At 40.1% G+C, this 26,580-nt stretch overlaps 1 protein-coding gene across 6 annotated transcripts in view; it reads right to left on the reverse strand.

The window, feature by feature from the left end:
- Positions 1 to 450: 450 nt before the first annotated feature.
- The window catches only part of fam135b (family with sequence similarity 135 member B), a 55,679-nt gene continuing 29,549 nt past the window's right edge, over positions 451 to 26,580 (reverse strand). For 5 of the 6 annotated variants that reach the window (XM_082520701.1, XM_082520702.1, XM_082520704.1 and 2 more), the window contains 12 exons: positions 26,327 to 26,376; positions 23,851 to 24,006; positions 19,525 to 19,598; positions 19,290 to 19,444; positions 17,225 to 19,184; positions 10,189 to 10,355; positions 9,807 to 9,898; positions 9,621 to 9,718; positions 8,342 to 8,493; positions 8,076 to 8,186; positions 7,418 to 7,531; positions 451 to 5,250 (listed from right to left, as the gene is read on the reverse strand). In XM_082520701.1, the coding sequence (XP_082376827.1) occupies positions 5,045 to 5,250; positions 7,418 to 7,531; positions 8,076 to 8,186; positions 8,342 to 8,493; positions 9,621 to 9,718; positions 9,807 to 9,898; positions 10,189 to 10,355; positions 17,225 to 19,184; positions 19,290 to 19,444; positions 19,525 to 19,598; positions 23,851 to 24,006; positions 26,327 to 26,376 (3,335 nt within the window). In that variant the 3' untranslated portion in view covers positions 451 to 5,044. The remainder of the gene's footprint in view (positions 5,251 to 7,417; positions 7,532 to 8,075; positions 8,187 to 8,341; positions 8,494 to 9,620; positions 9,719 to 9,806; positions 9,899 to 10,188; positions 10,356 to 17,224; positions 19,185 to 19,289; positions 19,445 to 19,524; positions 19,599 to 23,850; positions 24,007 to 26,326; positions 26,377 to 26,580) is intronic. The other variant, XM_082520705.1, reaches the window with a different exon arrangement.

A 26,580-nucleotide genomic window follows, 5' to 3' on the forward strand; every position in this document is an offset into this window, starting at 1 on the left:
ATAGACACTCTAATAGTGTTGAAATCAAATCTGACAGTGTTAATTTGGACATGCTGGATTTGCTGTGGCCTTGATTGTACTTTCTGTGTCCTCAAGTACGCTAGGATCAAATCAGGTATGAGTGACATGAGTTTCATTATAAGACAGTGAACACAATGGTCCACATGAATGCTGAGGTTTTGTGACCGCAACGACTCTTGCACATGTGCTCCATGTCTAGTTGTTCGCAGTGTTAAGTGGCTAATCCTCTGAGATCTAAGGCATTATTAATGATAATCCTAACCTTATGCTAACTCTGTACTTTTAAGAAAGAAAAATGTCCATTTTTAGTGTTTATCAGGTAGAAAGATTCTTTTTTTTGTTTTGGGTTCAGGTTGGAATCATCATTCAAACTGAGAGAGTTAACATCAATATAGAACTGAGGCTCATGAACAAAATAATTATGCAAAAGAACATTTGTCATTTATTTTTTTCATATATGTTATAACAATATTATGCTATATACTGCATATAATTATATTTCTATTTCTACATTGAACACAAGCTACTAAGGAATGCGTACAGTACAGTCAGCAACATAGAAAAATATTATAGTAGTATTGGCACAGATGAAGTAGTATTTGTTTTATACTTTACATGTTGTACATTCAGCAAAAGAAATGCAGAATGAAATAAATTAATGATTCTTTGAGGGACATGAAACATTTTTATAATCAGATCAAACAAATGGAGGGTCCAAAATAATAGGGACAGCGAAGACAGATGAGCTTTCACAGACATATAACACAGTTTCCATACACGCCTCCATGTGCTACACATAAACAAGGCTCTCTAAAAAGTCAAATACAAAATGGTTCAAGTCAGTCAAGTGTTGGGTTTATAGAATTTACTCAACAACATAAATGTACAGTTAACAGCCAATAAATATTTGGTAAAAAAGAGAGCTAAGAGTGACGTAAATACAATTCTTTCTGATGAAACCTTCAAATGAAACCTTTTGCAGGACAGCCATCCATCTCATAAAGCAATTTCATACCTCTGTTTGCCCTTGAAGGGGTCAATCTCAATACCTCTCCATCACTTTTCCCCTCCATTGATTCCTGCCGACTCCTTTGAGTAAACACACACAAAGGAAAAGCAAACAAGCTTAAGCCTCAGCCATGTACAGTATGTGTGTTTTTGGTGCATGATACACGGCAGCTCCAGCAGACTGCTTGCGCAGCTTTGCTTAGCGGGTCTTTGAGAACCGTCGTCCTTAAGGAACCCATTTGGTTAGAGTCGATCACAGTGACAGAGCAGCAGCTTCCACACGGGGAAAAAAAGCACTTTGCCGTGTCACCGGTCGTTCTTTGAGACAGCACGCTTTGAACAAAAAACAATGCTTGTACAGCCAAGACAGACAGGTGAGGTTAGTTTTTACAATGAGAACAGGACGTGACCTTCAGATCTAAAAAAGAAAGAAAAATAGCTGTTTGTAGTTTGTAAAGCTAGTGGAAGTTGATCCAAGGTTTTCAATAAAGTGCACTTCAAACCAGTGCAAAGGTTAAAATATATCTCTCTGTCTGTATATAACTACATATGCAGCAGACGCATAACTACAGCTGGAAATGAGACGTGTGTGACAGTTCTCTAATATCAGAATATGTAAACACTGTCTGATGAACAGCACGGCGGTGAGGAAACAATCCTCGCCAGGATGCTAGAAAACAACACTTTGCATCTGACAGCCAAGGATGTGGGAAAAGCTGATGAGATCACAACACGGCATGTTCAAGAGAACATTCGACTGCTTGCACAGCGGTTCCCTGCTATCATCATGCATCACATTGCGTAGACAGTGTGCGGGGGAGAATCTTGGCAGTGTGTCAGTATTACACAGAATCATCCAGGATAACAAAAGCAATGACACCCTGATTTACACCAATTTAAAAAAAAAAAAGCAATGCATTTCAAAGGGTTTTAATCTACAGCTTTACATGGCTAATTAGAAAATAGATCCTCATTAGACCACAATAGTCTATTGTATCGTACAGTCATGAATGGCAAATCTTTGTCACATGCATGCACATCAAATCTGCCGTTGATTATACCAGCAAGCCTGTTTACCGCCTGCCATTCGAGATTCAAGACGCATTATCAAAAGAACTGATTAACTAGAGGCTACAACTACTAGTAGTTGTATATAATTTTATATTTTATAGCAGTAATTCCATAAAATTGCTTCATGATTGTTAGATTGTTAAATATTCATCACGTCAAAGGAAAAATTGTTTGCTAAACCTCTCCCCCGGTTAGCTATCGCTCCTTCGTAGCAACTCGTTTAGGCACAAGAAGCCTGTCAAGCTATGGATTTCTGCATGTTTAAGTGTGTGGGCATTTATACAGTGCTTTTCTAGCTTTGTTGATAAATCAAAGTGCTTTTGACTCCAAGCCACACTTAAACATACATTCATAGAGTGCTTTACTCGATGCAGTTTAAATATTTTATCTATACATCACATGCATGGCCAATTTAGACTTTAGACTGTGGAGGAAGATTACCCCGAGGAAAACCTGCTCATTCACAGGGAGAACACGAAAGCTCAACACAGAAAATTCCCAGCTGGGGTTCAAACCAGTGAAGCAACAGAACTAAACGCTGCCCGTGGCTTGTTCCAAAACCAAAAGTAGGCACAAAAGTATGGGAGGGTATGATAATGTTGGGTGCTACCATCAGCTGCAGCTGTATGCATTTACATCTTACATCATTGTAACCTATCAACTTCCACATCCAAAGATGTCCGGGCAAAAGTAGATGAATAATTTGTGTTATAGGTTGTGACATATAAGAAGTTGTAGACTGCCTTTAGATAAATATGACGTTACCTTTTGGAAGAAAATGTGCTGTACTGTGCTGAGGGCTGAACATTTTCACTGTCGCTACTTTGGTGTTTTTAAACCGGATGTGAGAGGGGAAACTGACGGAGAACCAGAATGCACTGCAATCACATGCAGCAGCCACTTGTCAACCACACAGCAGCCCTGGCCTAAGGGCTTTTACCCTTTTACTATTTTTTTATAACCTACTAACCTACTAAGGACCAGAATTTACCAAACATGCACTGTGACACCATAAAAGAGATCAGAAGAGCCAAGGACAATTTTTCCATTGACTATAGAAGTTCTTTTTGACACAAGAGGAGTCGCCCCCTTCTGGTCATTAGAAGAAATGCATGTTTAAAGCCACATACAGTATCTTTTATTTGGAGCTGATTTCTTTTTTCTTTTTTTTCTTTTTTTTTGCATTATTTGACAAATACTATGGCTGTGCAGTTATTTATTTCAAACACACCATATAAGAAGTCCAAAAACATCATGAATCTACATATACACTTCTTGTTCCAAAAATCCCAAATGCCAAATTCACATTCACTTTTTATATAATGCCATGCACACATTGCCTAAAATTTGTCTGCCATAATGGACATGATACAACAACCTGTTGCTAAGGAAACATATGTATGCCTTGACTGGCTGGCAGCAAATGTTTCCTGTAGTTCTTCAGATTTGTCAGCAAACACTGTTACCGGCACTATTAGCCAAGCAGATATAAAACAAACCAGAAAGGGAGAAAGCTCACCTTCAAAGTAATGGTCAGACTGTCGCTAAGATTTTGTGTCTAGTCTTCAACTGATCTTGTCACCATTTTTGGCACATGTCTAAAATGGGTGATGAATGGTTGGTGGTCAAATGTCTACAGAATCAGTATAAAAACGTCTAATCACAACTTGTACTACTTTTTCCTTTGTGCGCTGTTTAACACATTTTGGGATGTTGGCTTCCCCAACCAACATAACCCAAAACGTCATGCAAACGTCATAAAAATCATGCAAATAAAGCTATGTTATGTCTAAATTCAGCTTAAAAAAGGAAAAATTGCAGGCAACAAAGTCAAACAGAGGTATGATAGTCAAGTAGCTGAGATTAGCTTGATTGGTTAGCTAGCTAACGCTGAAAAATCCAGGAGCAGTGACAGGTCTGCTTTTGTCTACTTAGGTCTGACATCACATTTTAGTAATGTAAACATTACTGCAGGTTGGAGGGGTATCATTCTAGATTGCATAAGGGCCTTAAGAGGCTGAAAAGCTCGACAGGTGGCACGATGGTAACTAAGGGGAGGTGGGGCTTAGCAAATGGTCCAATCCTGAATCTTGTTAATCTGTTACTAAGTCAGTACAAAAACACAATTACAAAGTAAATGCTATCACAGCAGGTAGGATCATTTCTTATCAAATATACTTTGCTGCACACTTCTATGCAAACGTTTGTTGTAGCCTAACACTTAGCTAGTCATGGACAGCAAGATTTTTTGAGATGTACAGATAAACATACAGACAACACACTTTTTACTTTTCATTTGACACATTTGATGATAATTACACACAGAGACTTAAATGTAGACGGACTACTTACACTGTAAATAACATAAGCAGGTAAAAAATAAATAATTTTAAACAATATAGTCATTTCTGTATAAATGAACATCTATGTTTCGTACAACAAAATACTTCATGTACAATCAAGGACATAAATGCTATGCATCTATTGCCTTGTAAGGATAGTGTAAGACTATCATTAGTGTAACCCTTAAAGAAGAATTCAATCAACCAGCGATAGCAAAGGCTCTAAACCAACTCTAAAGGGAAAGAAAGTAAATGCTTTAAACCACAATTAGCATCTGTTAGTGTTCTGGCTGAGAGGTTATTCATAAGGCCGACAAAACATCTACAATCAATCCTGTCATCGATGTCAGATGTTTTGCTTTGACTGGCTACACATCAAACTCAGACTTCTGAGTTAGCGGTTTAAACAGTCACAATATACCAATCCTTTATTAACAGCTGCTAACCATCCTAACAAATGGGATATACAAATCTGGCCTCTTGGATACCAGGAAATATATACATTACATCTATTGTACAGGGTAAAATGACCTCATCCCCTTCCTTTATACTCCTTTATCCACCATTCAGATCGGTCCAGCAAGCCTGCAGTAGGAGCACCTTTACTTGAAGTAGTTGAGTCCTGCCACTAAGAAGAACTTCTCCAGGAATAGCTCAGAGTCCAAGACGGCGATGTGGGCGGCGCGGCCGATCAGCGTGTTGGCTGTGTTGGGTAGAGCGTGGAACACATTCTGGCGGATCAGGCGGCACTCTTTAGCTTCTACGAGTGGCTGCAGGAGGTTGTTGATCATCTCGGTGTACACGGGCCCTTCAGTGCGAGGAAAAAAAAGGAAAGTAATAGCGTGTCCTCCTACGTGCATGATGTCTTATCCATATTCAAGTGTTAAAACTTAGGGCCACAGTTAGATTCATTAGTGATTCATCAGCTGTTTTTGTTTGGTCAACAAATGCCAGATATTCTATGGAGAAACTTACTTTTTCATGTTGATAGAGTGGGTATAAAATTAGGAAAGCTTCTAAATATAACGCAGTGCAGAACATCACCACCATCTAAACGACCTTAATAAGAAACATGAAACATACACCCCATAATAACAATAATTCTTGTCAATTTTTCTGATTTGCATACTTACTGCAACATACTTCCGTTCCACTTTTTTTGAAATCTCTGATGAGTGCAAAGTTTTGCCATTGCAGAGTGTTTACCCTTACTGGGATTTTTGCCCAAAGTTGCATGAGGCATGTACAGGTGCTGGTGAGCCAGACTGTTTTTTGCCCCAGTGCAATGACTTCCTAGAGTCTTGGCTGGTTGCCATACAACACCCTAGAGCCTAATCTCCTGTAAAACTAAAAGTGTCATGCCAACCCCCCCAACCATGTCATGTGTGGAACATGGGTGGCAGGATCAGTTCAGAGTGTCTGCACAGATATGTATGACTTAAGTTTTCCATATGGGTAGAAATTTAGAAGAAGTTGCTAAATCTGAGCTGTTAAAGTCCAGAGGTTTATAAATGAAAGCAAATGAATTTGTTAAAGACGTCATCAGGCGATGCATTCATATTTAGCCACATGCTTAACGGTTTTTATACAAACTAGTAGATGTTTTAAGAGCTGACGGCTTGATGTTTTAAGGACATTTCACTTCTCATTCAAGGTTTCTTGATTTCTAAAAACAAAAGGTGCAGAGTGCCAGGTATTTACCTCCCTGTGGGGGTTAAACAGAGCTTGTGGCTTACAACACCAGCTATCAGCTACCTACCATGCAGTCTTGAGATCTCTTTCCAGGCATTTTACCCGTATTCACACTTTGCCTCTAGTTACCTTAAGGTCTCGCAGTGATTTAACCCTTAACTCCTGGTGACGTTAACAACTTGCGCCTGTTTTCACACCTTAGCTCACATGATCAATAGTGGATCAACGACCCTCAAGACCACCTTGAACTCTCCACCTTTTGGTTTTTAAATCTGAAGAAGTCTCTTGCGCTACGTCCACATGCACACGGATATTTTTGAAAACTGAGATTTTCCGTTTTCGTTTTGAAAAAACAAAACAAAACTCTGTCCACATGTAAACGCTAAAAACGAAATGTTGGCCAATCAGAAGTCTAGAAGCCTGGGTGTCAGCGTTTTCAAAACTACCCATGTACGTGTGGACATAGCCTTGGATGAACGGTCCAGTTCCTTTCTTTTTTTAAACCCTGACCTGGATGACTAAGAAACATATAAAACTAGAAGATGATACATCAGTGAATGTATTTGGCCTACACTGGCACAGTTACAGGTCTTCTGCTAACCATCTATAACCACTGATAACCCCAACCCTAAATGTATGGTATAAGATTTTTTTTTCATTATTCCATAAAGTCTTGGCAATCCATGGACAAAGAGAGGAATAATTCTCACTGACACATATAAAAATCTGTTGAGGCTATTTTCCAAAGAGGTACTTTTTTTGCTTCTCTCCAAATAATAAGGTCAGTGTTGAGAGCAAAGGCTGGACTCATCACTGATGAAGCCCTTAAAAGGTTTTGCATGTGGGTGTTCTAGACCCAGACATACGTAAAACAAAAGTAAAGCATTCCTATATCTTATTTTAACTCAACAGGGATGGCATGAAATGAGAAAAAGTGTGACTAAGTAACCTTCTGGCGTTTAAGTCATCGATGACACCATCAACTCTAACTCCAACTCAAACTCTGAACCCGAGGCGATCAGAATATGTAATTGCTGTTTTTATGACACTGTTCTGCCAAGTCTTCCCTATTAACCTGCAGTGTTAGAGGAGAGAAGGGGACACAGTCTTACCTGCTGTTATGTGAGGCACGCTCCTTTCGTGAATAATGTAAAATGTCATTCTAGGAACAAACAAGTGTGCTAAAATAATGTGGACGACAAGGTCCCCAGGTGCCCAGATATCCAGATAGAAACTATTGAAATACAAATATGAGCTGAAGTGATGACAGCTGGATTGTTCACCTGTGGTTCTATCTTTGAGAGCAGTTTTGCACATCTCTATTCTGGCAGAGTGAAAAGGAACGTAGCGGTCCTGCGGAGACGCCACTAGCACAACGTTCTTGAAGAACTGGAGCCCTACAGGGACATGAAAGACGCAAGTAAAGGAGACAGCACAGAGTAGAGAGAAGGAGGGCAAGACAGGGTAAAGGATTGAATTGGTTGTAAAATGCAAAGTACAATCACAAAGCACAATGACAGGCCTTGATACGATAAAGCTGTGTTTTTTTTTTTTCTCTCTCTCTCTAGTCTCCTCTCTGTGTGCTTTTAAGAGAGTGCACTGGTGGGTTTCCAATGACAGGGTTTGGATCACTTTGTCAGCCTGCCACAGCTGTAGAGAGGGGGGGAAAGCGTTTTCAGGCTTATCTTCTTCAAGCCTGTGTGACAAACGACTGCTTTGTTCCACTCACACAGTGGGGAGGCCTCTCACAGGCCTCTTGCAGCTCGCTGGCAGGGGTTTGAGCGTTAGCGAGCTGACACGTACAGAAATTTGACAAAAAAAAGACAAGATGACAACATTTTCATGAATATTTGAACAGCCTGCCTTTCAAGCAACAGTCTGTAAAGTGGGGCCGTCAACACGCAGCCTCTGTTTCGGATCTCAGCCGCTTTCAAGCCGTACCTGGTTTCTGACTCAGGAGATAGAGGAACGTTTTCCGTGGATCAACGTGATCTCTGAAGGTGAGCTGCAGCAACGATCCGGATTTTTTCAGCTTCTGCATTAACCACAAACCTAAGCAAAACACACACACACCGAATCAGGACTCCACATGCATCACAGTAGCTGAGCAGTATGGATGATATTCTTAGACAAAAGACAATACGCTGCTGAGAGGCGCGAAACATGCAGCGCTCTGCCTTCTTCCAGGAGACGAGCCGTGGCCTCACCTGTGCTGACCAGTGTGCTGTTGTTGTACAGCGTTCCCAAGTGTGGCCCTGACAACGAGAGGAAAGTGTGCAGTTTGGGCAAATAGCAGCGGAAGCGAGGCCTCGTCAGCACCGAGCGGATGATGATGTTCCCCAGAGAGTGGCCGATGAAGCTGTTGGCCGAAGACAAACAACTTTCAGAGAGAGGAACTTGCAGCATGAGTGGGCGGCTGGGAAAAAAAAAATGCCTCCAACGCTGCTGACCTACGACACTGCCCGATAGCTTTGGTAGATTCCTCTGGAAGCAGGAACGGGTTGCAGCGGAAGCTATTTGGAGATTCCTGCTGCAGCATGCGGTGATTACAGAAAATTCATTAACTTGCTAAATGTTTAAACATCCTCAAAGGCAATGACAACTTATTGATGCGAACATAGAGGACAAACCGCACGAATTAATAGCAGCTTCCCAGCAGTGGGAAATATTAGATTCATCAAGCTATGTCTGTCACTTAGTTTAATTACTGTACTGTTGCGGCTCTACCCACAATCCCTCATCTCCATCCCTGCTCCTTCTCATCTGTCTGCTCCCAAACTAAATATAGAGGTAATGTGGAAAGAACCAGATGCTGTTGCGGCACTCCATTGCCTTTTGTCTTTGATACTCGCTCCCCAGAGAATACGCCACAATAAAAAGAGAGTTAAGAAACTTGGGCAGAAACTCTCACAAAGAAATAAATTGTCACATTGAGGGCAATTAAGCGGGAAGATGAATAGCTTAATTTGATTGGAACTAGGCAGCACAGTGCTGCATAAAGCAGCGCAGTCTATCATGTGAAAGTCACAAGCTTATTGGCACGGTATGATAAGAGCTTTTCATCTGTTTTCTGCCACTTATCCATTTTGAGTCTATACATTATGACGGAGCTGTCATTCTCCGAAGTTAAGACTTCCACAGAAGAATCAGAGCCAAGTCTCTGCTGCCATCTGCTGACTGGACTGAATACTGCTCAGGCTGGTCCTTTACTGGTTTCCCTTAACCTCAAATGACTTCCCACATGAGAATCTTCTAGCAGAGGAACTGTAAGACCAAAATGAAACTACAAACTCAACTTGAAGGGTGATATATTCTAATTTCTGGAAGCAGGCTTGTTTGAAAAGTCACTTGAATGTATTTGCACCCTATCTCTGCCCTTAGGGGGTTCACCAGCAAGCTAGTGGATATTAAGAGGTTTAATATCCAATCAAAATGAAATGTGTCAATAATGGGCACGCTGCAGCGTGTTAAACCTGGCCGACTGACCTGATCCTGCCTATGGTGAGATTGTAGAGCTGGATGTGCTGAATGATTTCATCCAGCAGCCTGTCCGTCATGGCGTCGAAGTCTGCAAACGTGTCGGCCTACGGGAGAAAAGCAAGGCTGTCAGCGCTCTGCAAATTGCCTCGAAGCACACTTTCACAGTTTTGCTCCCGTCACTGTCAAATGTACCTGGTTCCTCTCAGACATGAGGAAGTCGAGCCTGGATCCTGGCAATCCCAGCTCTATGAAAGTCTTCACAAGACGAAGGTCAGCACTGTTTCCTAGAAGCAGGTGACGAAACAGACACACAAAGTTTGTAGCTCTGCTTTTATTAAACATGTTCGATAAACATTTAAAAGTTAACCTGAAATGAGTTTCAGGGAATTAGTATTCACAGACTGCACAGTGCAGTGTAATAAAGTTGTAGGGCTTTATCAGGCTATATTACATTTACAATGCTAATAGGGAATGATATGAAAGGCTGTACAGAAAGTTATGGATGTGTCAGTGCAATGCAGACGTGGAACTGGATCGCAGCGAAGCAGAACATTTTTTAAATGTGCAGCCTCACCATCAAGCCCATGGACGCACACCACCAGGTGTATGCCGTCATCAAACTCCTCATCATCCTCTTCAGGAGGGAAGTAGGGGAGATCTGATGCCAGGAGCGGGAGGTCGCTGTACAAGCTGGCCTGGAAGCTCAACTCTTTGAACAGCTCCTCTTTGGCTTTGTAGAAACTGGAGAAAAAAATGTGATATTATATTACTAAACTTATACTGAACAATTTTAAGCTAATGAGATATGAGCTGATTTAAGCCTTTAACCCTTTGCTGTCTCAGCCATCATACGTTCTAATTGTAATCTAGTCTTAAAAGGGCAAAATGTGGCTACTTTTTCATGTGTGACAGAATGATTCATTTTTATGACTCTTGACTGTAAACACTGGAGAGAATAGTTTAATAATATTTTTTAAAAATTATATACTATAATTGCCTAGCTTTAAACTTAGGCCTGAGTTTAGGGTTGGCATGTAGACCTTAGAGCAGGGGTGGCAAATTAATTTCCCCAAGGGGCCACATGAGATGTGGAGGGTCGCGCCAGTAGTCTTATAAAAAGATAAAATTGATATTAAGCAGAACTGAGTCCAGCCTACTGGGACAGTCCTCCACAACAGTCCCAGTATCTCACTTGCAGCCCGTTGGGAAAACCTAATTGTCTACCGCTGCCTTAGAGACAAGTTGATGAATGTTTCATTTTCCAAAAAGTGAATTACTCCTACAGCTTTTGCCGTGTGGCCCAAATATAATATACAACCTACATTCAATTTTCAGAATTTACATTGCTCATGCTGCCCACTTCTTGAGCAAGCCCGTGTTGCTTAACAGAAGTCTCAGACTAACCAGTAAGCTGCTCAAAAGTTTTATTACTCTGTCATTCTGCCAGGTTTCAGATTACAGTCATGCAGAAGTCAAAGCCAATCCGATTCAAGTTAGTGTACTTCCAGCTTATCGTGATGGATTTGTCTGTGTACTCTTTGATGTGACTTAATACATTCAGGAGGCATTTCACCTCGTTTTGGCTTCCTTGCTTCATATTTGCCCTCGTTTCATTTTGTTATGCTAGACTTTCCAAGCATGAGTAACTGCCAGCTACTGCACCAGATGTCAGGAGTCATCTCCCAAAACCCATGTAAACCCCTCATGTTTTGGCCTTCAGTGATTCCTGAGATTAGGGACAAAACAGGTTTTAATTTTCTAAAATATATTTTTTGATTTTTCAAAAACACATTTACATATAATTGTTACACAAAGTTTTGTCTGTCTCACCATGTTTTGGTACAATCTCCCAGGTGTAACAGTTTTTAATAATTTATGTTTTTGCTGGAGAAGTGCAAGGTTTTTGTCAACACCGTCAGACACAAAGAAATGCAAAAATATATATTTTAAATGAAGTTGTTGCAGCTATTTTGACTATTACTTTTCTTACTCAGTTGTAAATAGCATTTGTATTCTATTTTATTCTGTTGTATATATTATTTTATTCTATTCTATTTTATTCTATTGTATATAGTATTTTATTTTATTGCATTCCAGTGTTTTCTAATTTCTGCTACATAACTTTGCACTTTTGCTGTAACAAAACAAATTTCCCACCTGTGGGACTATTAAAGGTCATCTTATCTTATCTTATCTTATTAGCAGCTTCTCTATTCTATTGTTTATGCACATAGGTTTTCAAAGTAATTATACCACATTTAAAAGTAAGATTGTTTTGGCTTTTTATTGTTAGAGTTACAGTCATACATATTTTCAGAAGCTTGTATTTAATCTGTATAAGAAACAGTCATATTAAGCAGCATGCAAATTACACATTTATTGAGAAAATTATGTATTTTTATTGGAAGATCATGAGGGAGGAAAATATATGGTTCTCCAAAAGAGAAAAATAAACAAAAACTCCATATTATGGAGTTGACAAGGTGCTGACGGTGGTGACACTCTAGTAGAAAACAAGATATTATTTCTTTCAAAATGACAATTAAACCTTAACAACCTTTGTAATATCACAAGACACATCATAACAATTCTGCTTTTGCACATGTCAAGTTCTACATCTTAATAGTTCACCAGCAAGTAGCTGCCTACTACTCCTTGATTCCTAAAGTTCTCTGTGGTTGTGTGTTTAGACCCTGCTGGACTTTCTCTCCTTTTGTCTCTGTGCTTGTTTCCAAAACCTTCTCTTCTGACTTTTTTCTCTTCCTTTCAGATTACTGGTGTTCTTTATTTTTCCCTCTTTCACTCTATTTCTCCATCTTTCCCTTTCCTTTATGAGAAACTCTTTCTTCAACTCAGGCTGGCTGTTAATTTTTTCTCTCTTTCTTTTTTGATCATCCCTGTTCCTTCTCTTTCGTTCCTCTACTGACAGGTTCACCTTTGCTATTCTAGCCTGAAATGTACTGAACCTTATGCTTTTTCACAGATTAAGGATGAATATTCACAACACAATTATGCATTAAGCAATAGAAATGCTATCCGGCCATTAAGTTTGATGGTTCAGAGTTCCTTTGACTTTGGAACTCTGCGGCATCACTGAGAGTTACAAACTGTCTAAATTCTTTCATCTTTAATAAAATGATCAGTGTGTGGCTCTACCAGGTGTAACATCCAGGCATCCATGAAAACAGAATATATGAAATTTAACAGAGTTAGAAGTTAGATTGCTTGTTTCCACCTGAACATGATACACCAGCTCTGCTACCACTTCCAACATAAAGGGAGACAGAAAACTAAACAGCAGTGACTATTGTCAGGTTACTGAAGTTGGGCTAGCTAGTATATAGTGATGTGCTACGTGATCGCTAGCGACACAGCTGTGTTAGCATAACATAAACACAGTGAAGCTGGAGGATGAATGCTAACTTTTTACCACTTGATAAAGGTTAACGTGAGGATTCCCGATGGTTAGGCTGGCAGTGATCACTGGCTGTTTTTAGGGGCTTGTTCAGATGTAATAGAACAAGATAAAAAGCATTAAAAATTTTAACAGCACAACAGGCTATAAGAGTAGTGTGGGCCCGGAAGCAGGAAGCATCATCACTTAAAGACCAACTCTCGGGGCACAGCTAGCTCAGTAGATGCCACATGATTGAAAGGTTGGGCGTTCAAATCCAACGAACAGAGGCTATCCTGGATTGGTAGCTGCCCACTGCATCACTGAGTGAATGGGTTAAATGCAGAGGACTAAGCATTTTCCTCTGCATTCCTCTACAGGATTAATAATGTATACATAAACAATGAGATTCAAGATAAGGCAAATTTGATAATATTTGACACATCTGTGAAGCAGAAATATCAGTAAAACACACAAGAAGTAATATGACTGAAATATTAGTAAAAAATAACTTAATATAAATGGTGAATAGAACACTTTTGTGACATTTGTCAACACCATTAGAAAAAGGGTCAGACAAAAGTCCTGATGGTGTTGACATCTGATGGTGTTGACAAAATACTAGAGATGGCACGATACCACTTTTTTATGTCCGATACCGATACCGATATCATAAATTTGGATATCTGCCGATACCGATATGAATCCGATATAGTGTTTTTTAATCAACAAAACTGTTTTTTAAATATCTTGCTGCATTTTGTATAAGTTCATACTCAAGTTTAAAACAACAACTACACTAAAGCTATTCTGTTATACCTGTATGCAAAAAAAAAATATTTCATAGTTCAGCAATACTGATCAATCTAATAAACTTAAACCTACACCATCCTCCCTATTCTGGTATTTTAAAGAGTACTTAGCATAAATATTAAGCAACCTAACTAACAGGGTTCCAACTCCCAGCAACAACAAAAATAAATAAATAAAAAATAGGGAACCACCCCTCACGCTCCACCTCATGATGCTTAATCGACGTAATCAACCTTAATTTGATGCAGTGTGAAAAAAAATGCACGGAAATCAATTATTTTTCAAGAAATATTAAATAGATTCAACATCTTTCTTCAACAAAATTGCAGACTGCACAGATGGTACCTTCCCAAAGGAAAAAGTACTATAGCTTACTAGGGTATATATATTAGACTTAATAGTCACTATATACAGTAATGGACTTCTATACATTTTACATCAGATTAAAACTTTGGGTGTAAGATTCAGATAAATATTAAATAATTAAAAGCGAGACATCTTAAATGAGAATAAGAAAGAAAAGTATGTCTTTGTGCCCCCTTTTCCCTGTTAATGCCCTATCGGCCCCCCTGGCTAAACTTTGCTAGATCCGCCCCTGCACAGTTACAGCCGTCAGCTACGTAGAAAAAGATCCTCGAGTAGAAAAAGATCCTCGAGTAGAAAGTAATATTAAATACATTCTAACAACAGCTGATCAAGCTTAAACGTGCTGCTGTTGTTCAGCCGCTGGTTTCCTCTTTCTGGTGCAAAGTGGGCCAAAAGCAAACAAGAGTCACGGACTCGCTACAGAAAAGCCGATCAGCTGATCGTTAAGCAGTTTCATGATTGAAGTAGCAGCCGGAGAGCGAGAGGCAGTCGCTCGTTAAGCTTAACGCAGGAATGCTTTACAAACATTCAGAGATGGACTTACACACTTGCTTTACTTCTCTCGGGGATAACTTTGTCGGAGATGAAATGCCGGGTTGCTAGCGAAGCTCCACATGCTATCCAGACCACCGACAGGTCCCGCATGCCACAGCCGCTCTATCACGTGATGCATACTGCTCCGACGTGCTAACGTTCTGAGGTGAGTTACGGCGTGTTGCAAGTTTTGTGAGGTGCTTTCGTGATATTTAATGGATCGGATTACATTTTTAATTTTTCTCCGATATCCGATCCAGTAATTTAGGTCAGTATCGGACCGATACCGATACGTAATATCGGATCGGTCCATCTCTACAAAATACCCGACTTTCTCTCATAACACATGTTTATCTGACAGAAGCCATCTTGTTTTTCATCATTTGCTGATGGCCTCTACAATCTACCTAAATGAGGCTGTTTTTACAAAAAAAATAATTAATTACATCGACTTTGGTGTTGACGCACTATGGTTGTGACACAGAGTTTTATCAGAAAGGTGTGCAATAAATGAAATAAAAACAAACAAATTATCACAGCAGTGACCTCATGGCATGTGTATCAAACAGGAAGTGGTAAAGGGGTCCTCAGAGTGTAAGCCACCCACAATAATTCCTGATTTTTTGTACTTTTAAAAAAATCTGATGGTGTTGACAAAAACTCTGGACACGATTTTAATCACTTAAAAAATATTTAGAAATAAAGTTTCAATTGCATATTTTGATATTATATAAGGTATTGACTTAAATACTTAGTGACGAGAGCCATGATGTTTAATTTTACATTACTTTAAATTTTTTTTTCTGTATTTTAATATTATCACACCTGCTTCTGGACAATGGATTTTTAAGGTACTGGTAATGTACTGTACCATTTAAAATAAATATATATTTATAAAAAATGCAAAATCATAGTTTTGTTGTATAAACATTGCCTTGGTTTGTCTTTTAGGCAGTTGGGTTAACACTTGTATGCATATTTTTAACCACAAAATTGGGGTTTTATCTGCCAGACATGTTTTGTCCCTTATCTCAAGAATCACTGCCTTGTTTCCTGCAGCTGGTGTGGATGATGATAACACTCAAATAACACAAAATTTTCCTTCAGAAATTGAGCTAAATTTTAGAAAAATTTTTTATTGACACCCAATTGAGAAAGGAACCCTGAACATAAATCCAGCCCACCATAACCCCCTGAGATCTAAATTCTCATTAGTGATGACCTCAAGTCTCAAACCCTAGCCCAATGTTTTGGACACAAGCAAGTATTTATCAGAAAAAATGTCTACAGATTTTGATGCACATCTGCTAGGATGGTTACTTTACTTTTACACTAATTGGCTAGAGCTTTAGAAAGAACAAAAACATTATATTCTCAACTTTCTTTTCCATCTTCCGTGTTTGGTGGGTGTTAATCAAGAAAGTCTTCAAGCTTTGTTGTACAAGACACACTGTACATATTTAATAGATAGTTATACAGACATTTAAGCTAAATACTGCGCTTCAAAACTTGTGAAATTGATCACATCGGTCCTTGAACTTTAAAAGTGCATAACAGAACTGATGTCATAGGACTGAGAACATTTGCAAAGCTATGTTAATACATGTTTAAATTTGCAGCTACTCAGTAGGTCAGTGTTGACCGAAGTCAACAGTTTAATGCCACATTTTAATGGTAACTAAGTTTAAGGTTTATTTGAAGCATCCAGTTAACCCTAGGCCAAAGTCATCATAGGTGGTAACCATAATCCTAACCCTCGTCCTACCCTAAAACAGTTTTTAGAAAAAGGTAAAAGATGCCTTTATTTGAATAAATATGAATAGTTTTCAGTGTGTCCATTTTTTTTTCTTGATTCCCTCATTGCCAGAACTTGAGGGAACACATAAAAAAAACATATATGACAAATTCCCACTGATTATGGTTAGGTTGGGATTAGAGTTGGTGTTGCCAGTGATGTCAACTCAGACCTCAGAGTTTTAAGATCTTCAGATTGAAAATATACTTGTGCTTCTTTAAGTAGGCGGTTGTTGATTCTCTTGCTTGTTCTGCAAACCAAAGTGCAGCATAAGTCTTGTCTCTTTGTTAGCACTGGCATTATATGTGTATCATTCTTTGTGTATTTCTGCTTTTTCCCATATTCCCATATATATTCCCATATATTATTTGTTTGCTTTGGGAAAAGTTATTTTACTTTGCAGTGCAAAGAGAATTGAGCACATTTCAATGAGACATTATATATTAGCTAAGCTAGCAAGCATTGCTAGGCCTGCCGGCTTAGCTAATGCATTTAATTTTTCATTTCTAAAGGTTACTGCTTGGTAAATACCACAAGAAAGTTGTATATGCTTATAGATCTTAAAACTCTGTGTAAATTGGATGTGATTTGCACTTTAAAAAATCTTTTTTGTATTGAGCAGCAACACAAAAGTAAGTAGTAAGTGTACTAATAAACTTAGCGGGATACAAAGAGGTAGAATGCCTGTTAGGAAAAAGAAAAACTCACTTCAGCATTCGTTCATTTGTCTCTTCATCCATGTTCAGGGGACTGAGTGAAGATGAGGAGATGATACCGAAGGAGCCCAGAGGCTGATGGGTGATAGGTGAGGTAGTCTGACGAGTGGACATTCCACTGATAGATGGAGAGTCTCTCAGGACGGATGAAAATGGGAGGCAGGTTGGGGCACAGGAGACTGACATGTTCACCACCTCCACCATCTTCTTGTTCACAAAGGCTAGTCCTGAGTTAGGGATCTTGGTGGCCTTCGATTGGCAGTCCAAAGGTGCTTTCTCACAGCTCGATACTCCATTTACATCAGCAGGTGACACTATCTCTCTGTTTGTCACACCCAAGGGGTCACTTAGCCTCTGAGTGGTGCTGTTACTGTTGGGCAGATCACTGAAGCATGAAGGTTTTATAAGTATCTGTGAGGGATCTAGGCATTCATGTTTCTCAGGCCCGAATAGTTGGGTCTGATGGAAACTTTGGCACTCATCTCCCGTGTTAATCCTCTCCTGATCTGTTGCACTTTCATGCACACATGGTTTGTTTCCACAGCTGCAGGGCACTGTTTCCGATTCAACGACAAAGACATTCTTCACTGAGGTTACTCCACTGATGTGTGTTTGATTGTTCGTATTCTCCCTCTGGCTGCCAATAACAGCACTTTCCTTGACATGAGGGCTTTCTGCAGACTCTTGTAAAAGTAATACTTCAGAAACACTGCTTGACGCTGACTTTATCCTGTATGTCTCTGACAGGTACTGTGGAGAGTTTGACTTTTCAGAGGTCCCATTCTCCTTGACAATATGGCCAGGATTTGATGATGAACTCATGTCTAATGGTGATAATTCTGACTGTCCAGAATCCAGGTTGCTGTACAAAGAACAGTTTGTCCTACATGAATCTTCATGTTGTACTAAGCTCTTGCAATCTGTTTCCTGGTTGAGCAGCATATGGCCATCCTCTACATCTTCTGGGCTACTTATCTGCGGCGCAGAAACAGACTTGGTCAGCTTGCTTAGCTGCCTCTGATGCTGATCCTCCTCATAGGGCAGAGAGCTAATTGATGTAAGTGAAGCCTGTATACCTCCACTTGGAAGGCTGCCGTTGCTCTCCATCTGCAGCCCTTCCAGATAGCTGCGGTGCACTGGATGATTTAACACTATTTGCTGTGGGATCTCCCGTTCGCTGGAAAAGTCCAGAGGGGGTCGTCCTCGCAGTGCGGCCTCCACCGGCCACGCTACAGAGCTGGGCTCACTCTCGATACCAGAGTCTGAAATAACAGAGGACGAGCGCTTCATGACCTTGGTGCCGACCAAACCTCCGCGATGAGTCGTCTCTTTTCTGAGCTCACCCGGAAAGAGTGGTATTACTGGACAGCCAGCGGGTACACTGATAGGAGGGACATCCTCACTTTCATCATCCACTGAGTGATTTAAAGGCATGGCAATGTCAGGCTGCTCTTCAGTGTTTTCATTCTCTATTGCTTTGCTGTGGTTTGTGGCATCACAAAGTTGGGCAATTACTTCTGTTACAGGATGAGAAGACTTGTCACTGTTGTCTGCAGAATCTGTGAGGGGACTAAAGCTTGAGGAGGGAGCCAAAATTGCCTCTCCTCTACAAGGATCACATGACTTATTTGCAACGTAGATCTCTCCTGAACTATAGCTCTCCTTATTTTGGTTGTGATTTTCTGCTGCTTCCGTCAAGTTTTCCTTCACTGCTGCGGAAAGTTCAGTTCTGCCCTCAGTAGGAATGATGTTCTGGGTACATCTGGTGTCGCTCTTATTCTGGTCTGCTGTGAGCGAGACATACAAGGGCAGGTCCGTGCATTCACTACCCAGAGAGTCATTGGGTACTGCTGGTGATACGGCTTCTTGGCTGCTTTCGAGAATCCTCTTGGCAAGATCTAAGTTGGTTTGTTCATCAGCAGTTGCAGGCATTGGCACATGTGATGTGTACTCTGGAAAGACAAAGAAATTCAGTTTGTAGAACAAGAGTTTGGTCCTGAGACAATACGTAATGATATGTTAATAGCAGGTAGCAGAAGATATATATTTTGTAGTACGTGTTTGAGGAGACTCCACGTATCTGTCCTCAAAGATGATAGGCAGGCTGTTCCAGTCTCCATCGATGTCCAGGCACTCAACAGGTAAAGGAGGCATTTTGGTCAAGTAGTCTGAGCTCCGTACTTCTGCAGCTATCTGGCTGTGTCTATTGATTCTAAATCAGGACAATTCAATATTAAATATTATACTTCTTTGCACTCACAGAATGAGCTTTCTGACAGGGGTGGTACTTACAATTCCTCTTGAAATGTCAGAGATATCTCTTTGTGGTGCTCGGTGAAAAAGTACGCCTCAGAGAACCTCCTGACCTTGTGTTTCCAAAGACATACAAACAAATTAATTTTGATAAGAGCCTCAGTCTCAGTCTCAGATCACTGGCAAACATATGGTTGGGTTCGATTTCTTGGTTCAATAAGCAAGAAAAATTTACCAAGTATTTGATGAGCACAAAAAACAGACAAAAAAGCTTGAGAGCTACTCCACTGTGTAGCACATTTTCATATTAAACAGCCCAGTGATTTAATAGAAACTGCAGGGGAAATCATAATAGATTGCTCAGCAAGCTTTAGGATATAGAGGTCCAGAATGGCATTTATAATTTGAATGATTCCTTTTGAAACACTCAAAGCTCACAAATAGTCAAGTGCATCAGCAATGAGACTAAACATAGTCTAAATGTGGACTCAGAGAGGGAGCAGCAAGCCTGCTGTGTTAATGGCAACAGGTTTGATGCATTTTACACAAGATTGGAAATTAGTGTATTCAATATTTAACAACAGAATAAATTATGTACATGGAAAAAAGGACAACTTGATTTAATGGGACATGACTGATCAGGGGTTCATGATATGAAATTACATCATTTAAACCTTTGTCTCTGATCTTACACATATTCAGTAAGCATAGCTGGACTGGCCATCGGGCATACTGGGTATTTGCCCGGTATGCCCGATGGTGATTTTTCGTTTTCATGGGCTGATGTTTTTTTGTTGTTGTTTTTTTTAACGGTATAAACAACGAAAGGTGGTGGATTGGCCAGATGCTGGCAGATGTGTAAAAATAACTCAGTTGTTTGGTGGTGGCTTCTATGGCGAAGCTTCCACAGAGGCCAGCAGGTGGATGAGGGAAAGGGGAGGCAGGAGGAGCAGAGACCCGAGGCGGCCGCCGGTCTGAGTGTCAGGTGAACTAAAATTCAGGTAAGAAGTTGTGACCTGCAGTCTATCTGGGTCAGATATAAACAGAGTTTAGGTGGAGTTTTATTTTCGTTGTGCTGACTTTTTACAGTCAGCTACAATAATAATACTGCGTACTAGCTAGCATAATGGAGTTTCTATACAGCTGGGTGGGTGCTATGATGTTACTGATAGTGAACTTTATTTTATTCATAAGGTTAGTTAGTAGAGTTGCCAACCGTCCCGTAAAAAACGGAATCGTCTCATATTCAGGGAAAATATTACGTGTTTCGTATTGAGCTGAGAAGGAACACAGTTTGTCCCGAACTTCAGCTAGAATGGAAAAGACACAAAGCTGGAGTTATTCTGTGTCTTTGCTGCACAGCTGCCTCTTGTTTGCTCATTCTCTCCCCTCTCTCTCCTGTTATTATTTCAATCATGAAACTGATCAATGATCAGCTGATCGGCTTTTCTGTCTCAAGTCCCGTCTCTTTTGTTTGTTTATCGCACACTTTGTGCCAGAAAGAGGAAACCAGCGGATGTCGCGCTAAGCAACAGCAGCACGTTTACGCTTGATCAACTGTGGTTAGAATTTTTTAATATTAATTTCTAGTATCAGCTGATGTTTGCTGGAGCCACAGCTGTAAACCTGCTGGTCATGACATCGGTTTGGATATGTGGTGAGAGGGAAACATGAAAATGAAACCAGGAGATGTCCTTACTGAATCATCAGAGCTGAACAGGTGATTGGAGAAACAGTAGGGGTGCAACGATACTCGTATCGGTATTGAACCGTTCGATACACTGCTTTCGGTTCGGTACGCATATGTATCGAACAATACAAAATCTTTTAATTTATTTTATCAACTTTTCTTCTAACGATGCTGTCTGTGTTGAGCGCTCAGTGGAACTGTGTTCGACTGCGATCGTGGCTCAAGAGTTGGGAGTTCGCCTTGTAATCAGAAGGTTGCCGGTTCGAGCCCCGGCTTGGACAGTCTCGCTCGTTGTGTCCTTGGGCAAGACACTTCACCCGCTGCCTACTGGTGGTGGTCAGAGGGCCCGGTGGCGCCAGTGTGCCCCAGGGTGGCTGTGGCTACAATGTAGCTGCCATCACCAGTGTGTGAATGGGTGGATGACTGGATGTGTAAAGCGCTTTGGGGTCCTTAGGGACTCGTAAAGTGCTAAACAAATACAGGCCATTTACCATTTTACCATTTTACTCCGCCTAGGCTGCACTGTCGAGTGCAGATCCACTGAGCGCAGTGCAAGCTAGCAAGACAGAAGTTAAGCTCGTTACAACATGGCAATTGCCTCAACTGTACTTTTGAGTTAAAATATGTGTTTATAATTTTAATAAATGACAAATTAAAAAAGGCATGAACATTTTTTTGTATTGAAAAAATATAAAATAATATCGAACAGTTACACCAAAGTATCGAACGAACTGTGAATTTTGTGTATCATTGCACCCCTCAGAAACAGCTTTTAGGTGACATGAATGAGTTGAAGGGAAGTTATGAACTGTTTCTGAGAGACAAATAACACCAGGATCCTTTTCTAAGTAGCTGACAGCTGGTAACTGTGCAGCGGCGGGTCTAGCAAAGTTTTGGCAGGTGGCCAGGTAGGGCATTAACATTTAAAATGTTTTGCTTTTAATGAATAATTATCTGAATCTTACAACCAAAGTTTTGACCTGATGTAACATGTATAGAAATCATACATATACCAACAAGACAGTGCATATCACTGTCACAACAGCGTTTATTTCCATTCAAAGGCCTTATGGCTTTTCCTATAATACCTTGTCTCTAGTCAAAATGCCCGGGCAGATTTTTTTGTCCCAGTCCAGCCCTGTCAGTAAGCTAAGCACAGACTTTTCATGCTCCTTACTCACCTGCGATCAAATCTTCTGTTTGAGAAAGTCAACTAGGCTTAAGGGCAGGGGAGGGAGAGCTTATAAGGCTTATTTAGACAGAGGATGAACTGAGGGTCAGTATGGATGTATAATAATAAATTTAAATCATGTGCAGTTACTCTAGAAGAATCCAAGAATAAATATGCAGAACTGGAATTGAGAACAAAGCTCCCCTTTTAAAGACTGACTTGGCTGCCTCTGGTATCTTATTATCTTCATGTATTTAAACAGACATTGATGTCATGGGATCAGATGTATTTCCAATACCAAACTTTAAGGAGACAGTAACATGTATATTCTTTTTACAGAACTTTATGCACTCCTGTGAAAAACTAAGTACACCTCATTCAGGAGCTTATAGAACCATCTTTACTAGCGGGAATGTGAAGTAATCACTTTCTCTATGACTTTATTAGATTCTAACATCACTGTGGGGGGATTTTTGGCCCACTCATCTTTACAACACCGTGTTGGTAGGGTGCAGGTTGACTTTGGAAGTCAAGAAAAGGAAGCAAGTGAAGGCAGGAACAGGGATTAAATATTGGAAGTTGAAGAAGGAGCAAAGCACAAAAACTGGTCCTGGGTGGTAGGGAAGAGTTGCCAGATATCTGGGAAGAAGGTGTTGAAGGTTAAGGATGTGGGTGATGATCAGTGAACAGAGAGCAGCCAGTATTGGTAGTAGTAGAAGAAGAAGATGATAAACAGTAGGTAGAAGGTCTGATCTGATTGATGGATTTTTCAAGTCTTGAGGTTTGCTAAGATGCAACCAAAGTCGCTGCCATGTTCTTTTTAGGGAGATGATACTTTCTCCTGGCAGCTCTTCCTAAAAAGTAATTTTTGTAATATCTCTGAGCTTTGCTTGAGGTAATCTTGGGATGAATTTGCTGGGATGTCCACCCCTGGGAGGACTGTGTCACCCTGCTTTTACAGAGGTCAGTCCTTTTTGGGACGATCACTTAATCAGTAGCACTTGGCTCCTACTTAACCTCCAAATTGGAAGCAATAAGGCTGTACTTCATTTTTCACGAGTGCGCATTGAGTCCTGTGAAAGCGCTGTATCCAAACTATCTTCATGATGGACAAATTTAACAGTGCTTTCTATAGGTAATCATCCGAACTTTTTTAGTGCATAACAGTTATTGATGCTTGATTGGGCTTAACTTTGACATGTTTTTCCTCATCAATGTGAAAGTTAGTTTGATTCTTCTTAGACAGACTGTTCAGTATCATGTTACTTTCTGAAAACTGGTGACAACATGCCTTTAAGGAGCTGCTTTCAGAGATAAAATGTCAATGCTTATGAAACATGTTTTATTGTTCTGTGGTATTCTTGCATTTTAGCGTGGGTGGATCACAATCACTATATTTAAACATATCGGCACCAGGGCCTAATAAAGGCTCAGCACCTCAGAGAGGCAAATGATGACGTTTGAACATTGTATAAGCCTGCCTTTGATGGAGCTGAACTCTCACCCTGAGCGTGTGGTGCTCCTGGGCCAGATAGGACAGGATGTGGGGGTTGAACACAGCGGCCTCCAGGAAGCAGCTCCACAGAGCAGCCAGCTGGAAGCAGAGCTCGCTTACGTCCCTGCTGATCTGCTCCGCCACCTTCTCGTGGCCTTCTTGCAGCTGAAAAGAAAAACGCAGTCCTGTAATATTTAGCTGAAAGTGTTGCATTTCAAAGAACTCCCAGAATAAAGCATGCACAAATCCAAGGCTGGGTGATTGTCCTGCTCACATATTCATACCTACAAAGAAAACAGTGTCTACAATCTGTCTGATATGAAAATGACTGTGGGCAGATTATTAATATGAAATTTATGTCCAAGTATGGAGTGGCAGTTTGCCTACACAGCGAAGAATTGTCAGATCCTAGATTGACTGGTTGGCAGCTGCTCACCTAAACACGAATCACGACCATTTTTACTGGTATCATCTAATAGCTTCATTATACTGAAAAGCTCTGGCCTCATAAACAGATTTTATTAAATGCCCCAACATATTCTGATTAAGGCACATATCAATGCACACTGAGATGCCAGAAAAACACAGAAATTAAAACCAAATGCAGAAAAACAACCAGGGTAAAAGCACTTTAGTAGTAACAAACAGAGAGGGAAAGGAGTGAGACGGAGATCACACAACAAGCTGACAAAGACTGAAGTAGAAAACCAACTAATTGCACACAGCATGGAGAATAATAATAACAGGTGAACGCCATCAGGACAACAACAATGACGGGACAAAAAAATGAGGGAACTAAAACACTTCTTTTTTTTCAGCTAAACTAAAGGAAGTAAAATGAAATAAGTACTAAGAATAGATTCCCGCACATAAACATAAAGATCACGAGAGCCTGAACTCTCTTAGTCAAGCTTTCATGTCATTTCTTTAAGGAGCCTTCAGGAATAGTTCTCCAGGATTCACTCTTCTTTGGATGTTGGCTGCTTTATGCTTTTTGGTCAAGATGAACACTGCACACTGTTAAATAGACTGGTTCTTATATAGCGCTTTTCTACTCTCCCGGAGTACTCAAAGCACTCTATACAACACGCCACATTCACCCCATACACACCCATTCACACAAGCACTATGAGAGCTTTCTAACTATCATTCATACTCTGATGGATGCATTGGAGAGCAAGTCGGTTAGTACAACACGAGGATATTTGTCATGCCGACTGGGCGAGCCGGGGGTCGAACCACCAACCTTCCAATCAGCAGCTGACCTGCGCTACCTCCTGAGCTATAGCCACAGCAAACTGTTACACTGTTTCAGCAATGTTGAGGTCCGGACTCTGGAGAGGCCTGTCTATGACTGATAATGTTCCACTGTGTCTATGTTTTTACTGCAGTGTGTTTGGGGTCATTGTCAAGCTAAAAAAAAGCTGTTGCCAATCAGAACTCCAGTTGTATCTGTATATCTCTGATGACCCACTCAATGATTTGAACCCCAAACTTATAACCACTACTTATACTATCACCACCCTTCCACAGAGTCCTTTTCTGATGAGTCTTCGGATTTTTTCCTAAATCAGATACTGTTCATCTGTGATATATATCATTAGGTCTGCTATATCTTATTTTGTCCGACACTTGCTCAGTTACATCCAATTTTTTAAGAGCACATTGCACACCATGATGAGATACACCAAGTTTTTGACTAATAGCTCTCTGGTAATCACCTCACTGGCGTAAAAATACTATTTTATAAGTTGTCTTTGGCATTTTTTGCAGATTCATCTAAACACATGGAAGCAAATCGTGATTTTTTTTAACAGGCTGCTCGTAACAAAGTGCCTATAGATAGTATTTAAAAGTCTTTCTTTGCTAAGTTTCTGTTATGTGCGGTGAGAACACTGGCTCATCCTGTACTTGATTGCTTGACAGTTCATAGGTCAGTGTTGAGTGACTTAATAAATGGTCAGTGAGAAGGAGTGGACTAAAAATGTTGAGTTAGAATGTCTAGAAAACTTTTGCTCCAGATCACTTTAAAAATTAAGACGTTTGATTCCTTAGAAGCACATAACAATATAAAGAAATAACTTTTTTAATGTGAATCTATTCTTAGCATGCTGGTGATTTTTTGTATTAGAATAGAAACAAACAGGAAACAGCAGGTACTATGGACTAGTGACATATCAAAGTGAAAAGTGACAGAGGCTGCTTTGTTGGTTAGACTCTAAAAAAGTAATGTTTTCTTACATAGAGCTCTATAATAAAGTATTTTTGTTATTGTCAGTGTGTGCTCTGCGTTGATGAGGTTAAAAATAAAATAGCGTTATGTCAGTAATTCACATACAAGTAATGGTTTGATTGATTGTTAAGTTTAATTATTTTTACTTATAGATTAACCTGCATTTTTCCTACTTTTTGTGTAATAAAATATTTATAAAGATACAATAAGATAAGATATGTTTGTTACTATCATACAAAGACATGAACTTACCTGTAGCTCTATTGTCAGCTGATTTAGCGTTTCTTCTACAGGCGACACATCTGTGGGAATAAAGATATTTGGGGAGTTTTAACTTTCGTTATCCTGTGACAGGGGGTCATACACACATATAGTTTGAAAATCTTATAAAACAAGTTAAGCATATGTGCACAGTTTTAGATATAGACAAGCTGAAGTGAAGGGAACAGAAATGGCTTGTTTTACTGAGCGGCTAAGAGGCTGCACGAAGCCCCGTCTAAAAGGGC

This window comes from Aulonocara stuartgranti (genome assembly GCF_965226115.1).
Source record: "Aulonocara stuartgranti genome assembly, chromosome: 22".
Taxonomy (NCBI): Eukaryota; Metazoa; Chordata; class Actinopteri; order Cichliformes; family Cichlidae; genus Aulonocara; species Aulonocara stuartgranti.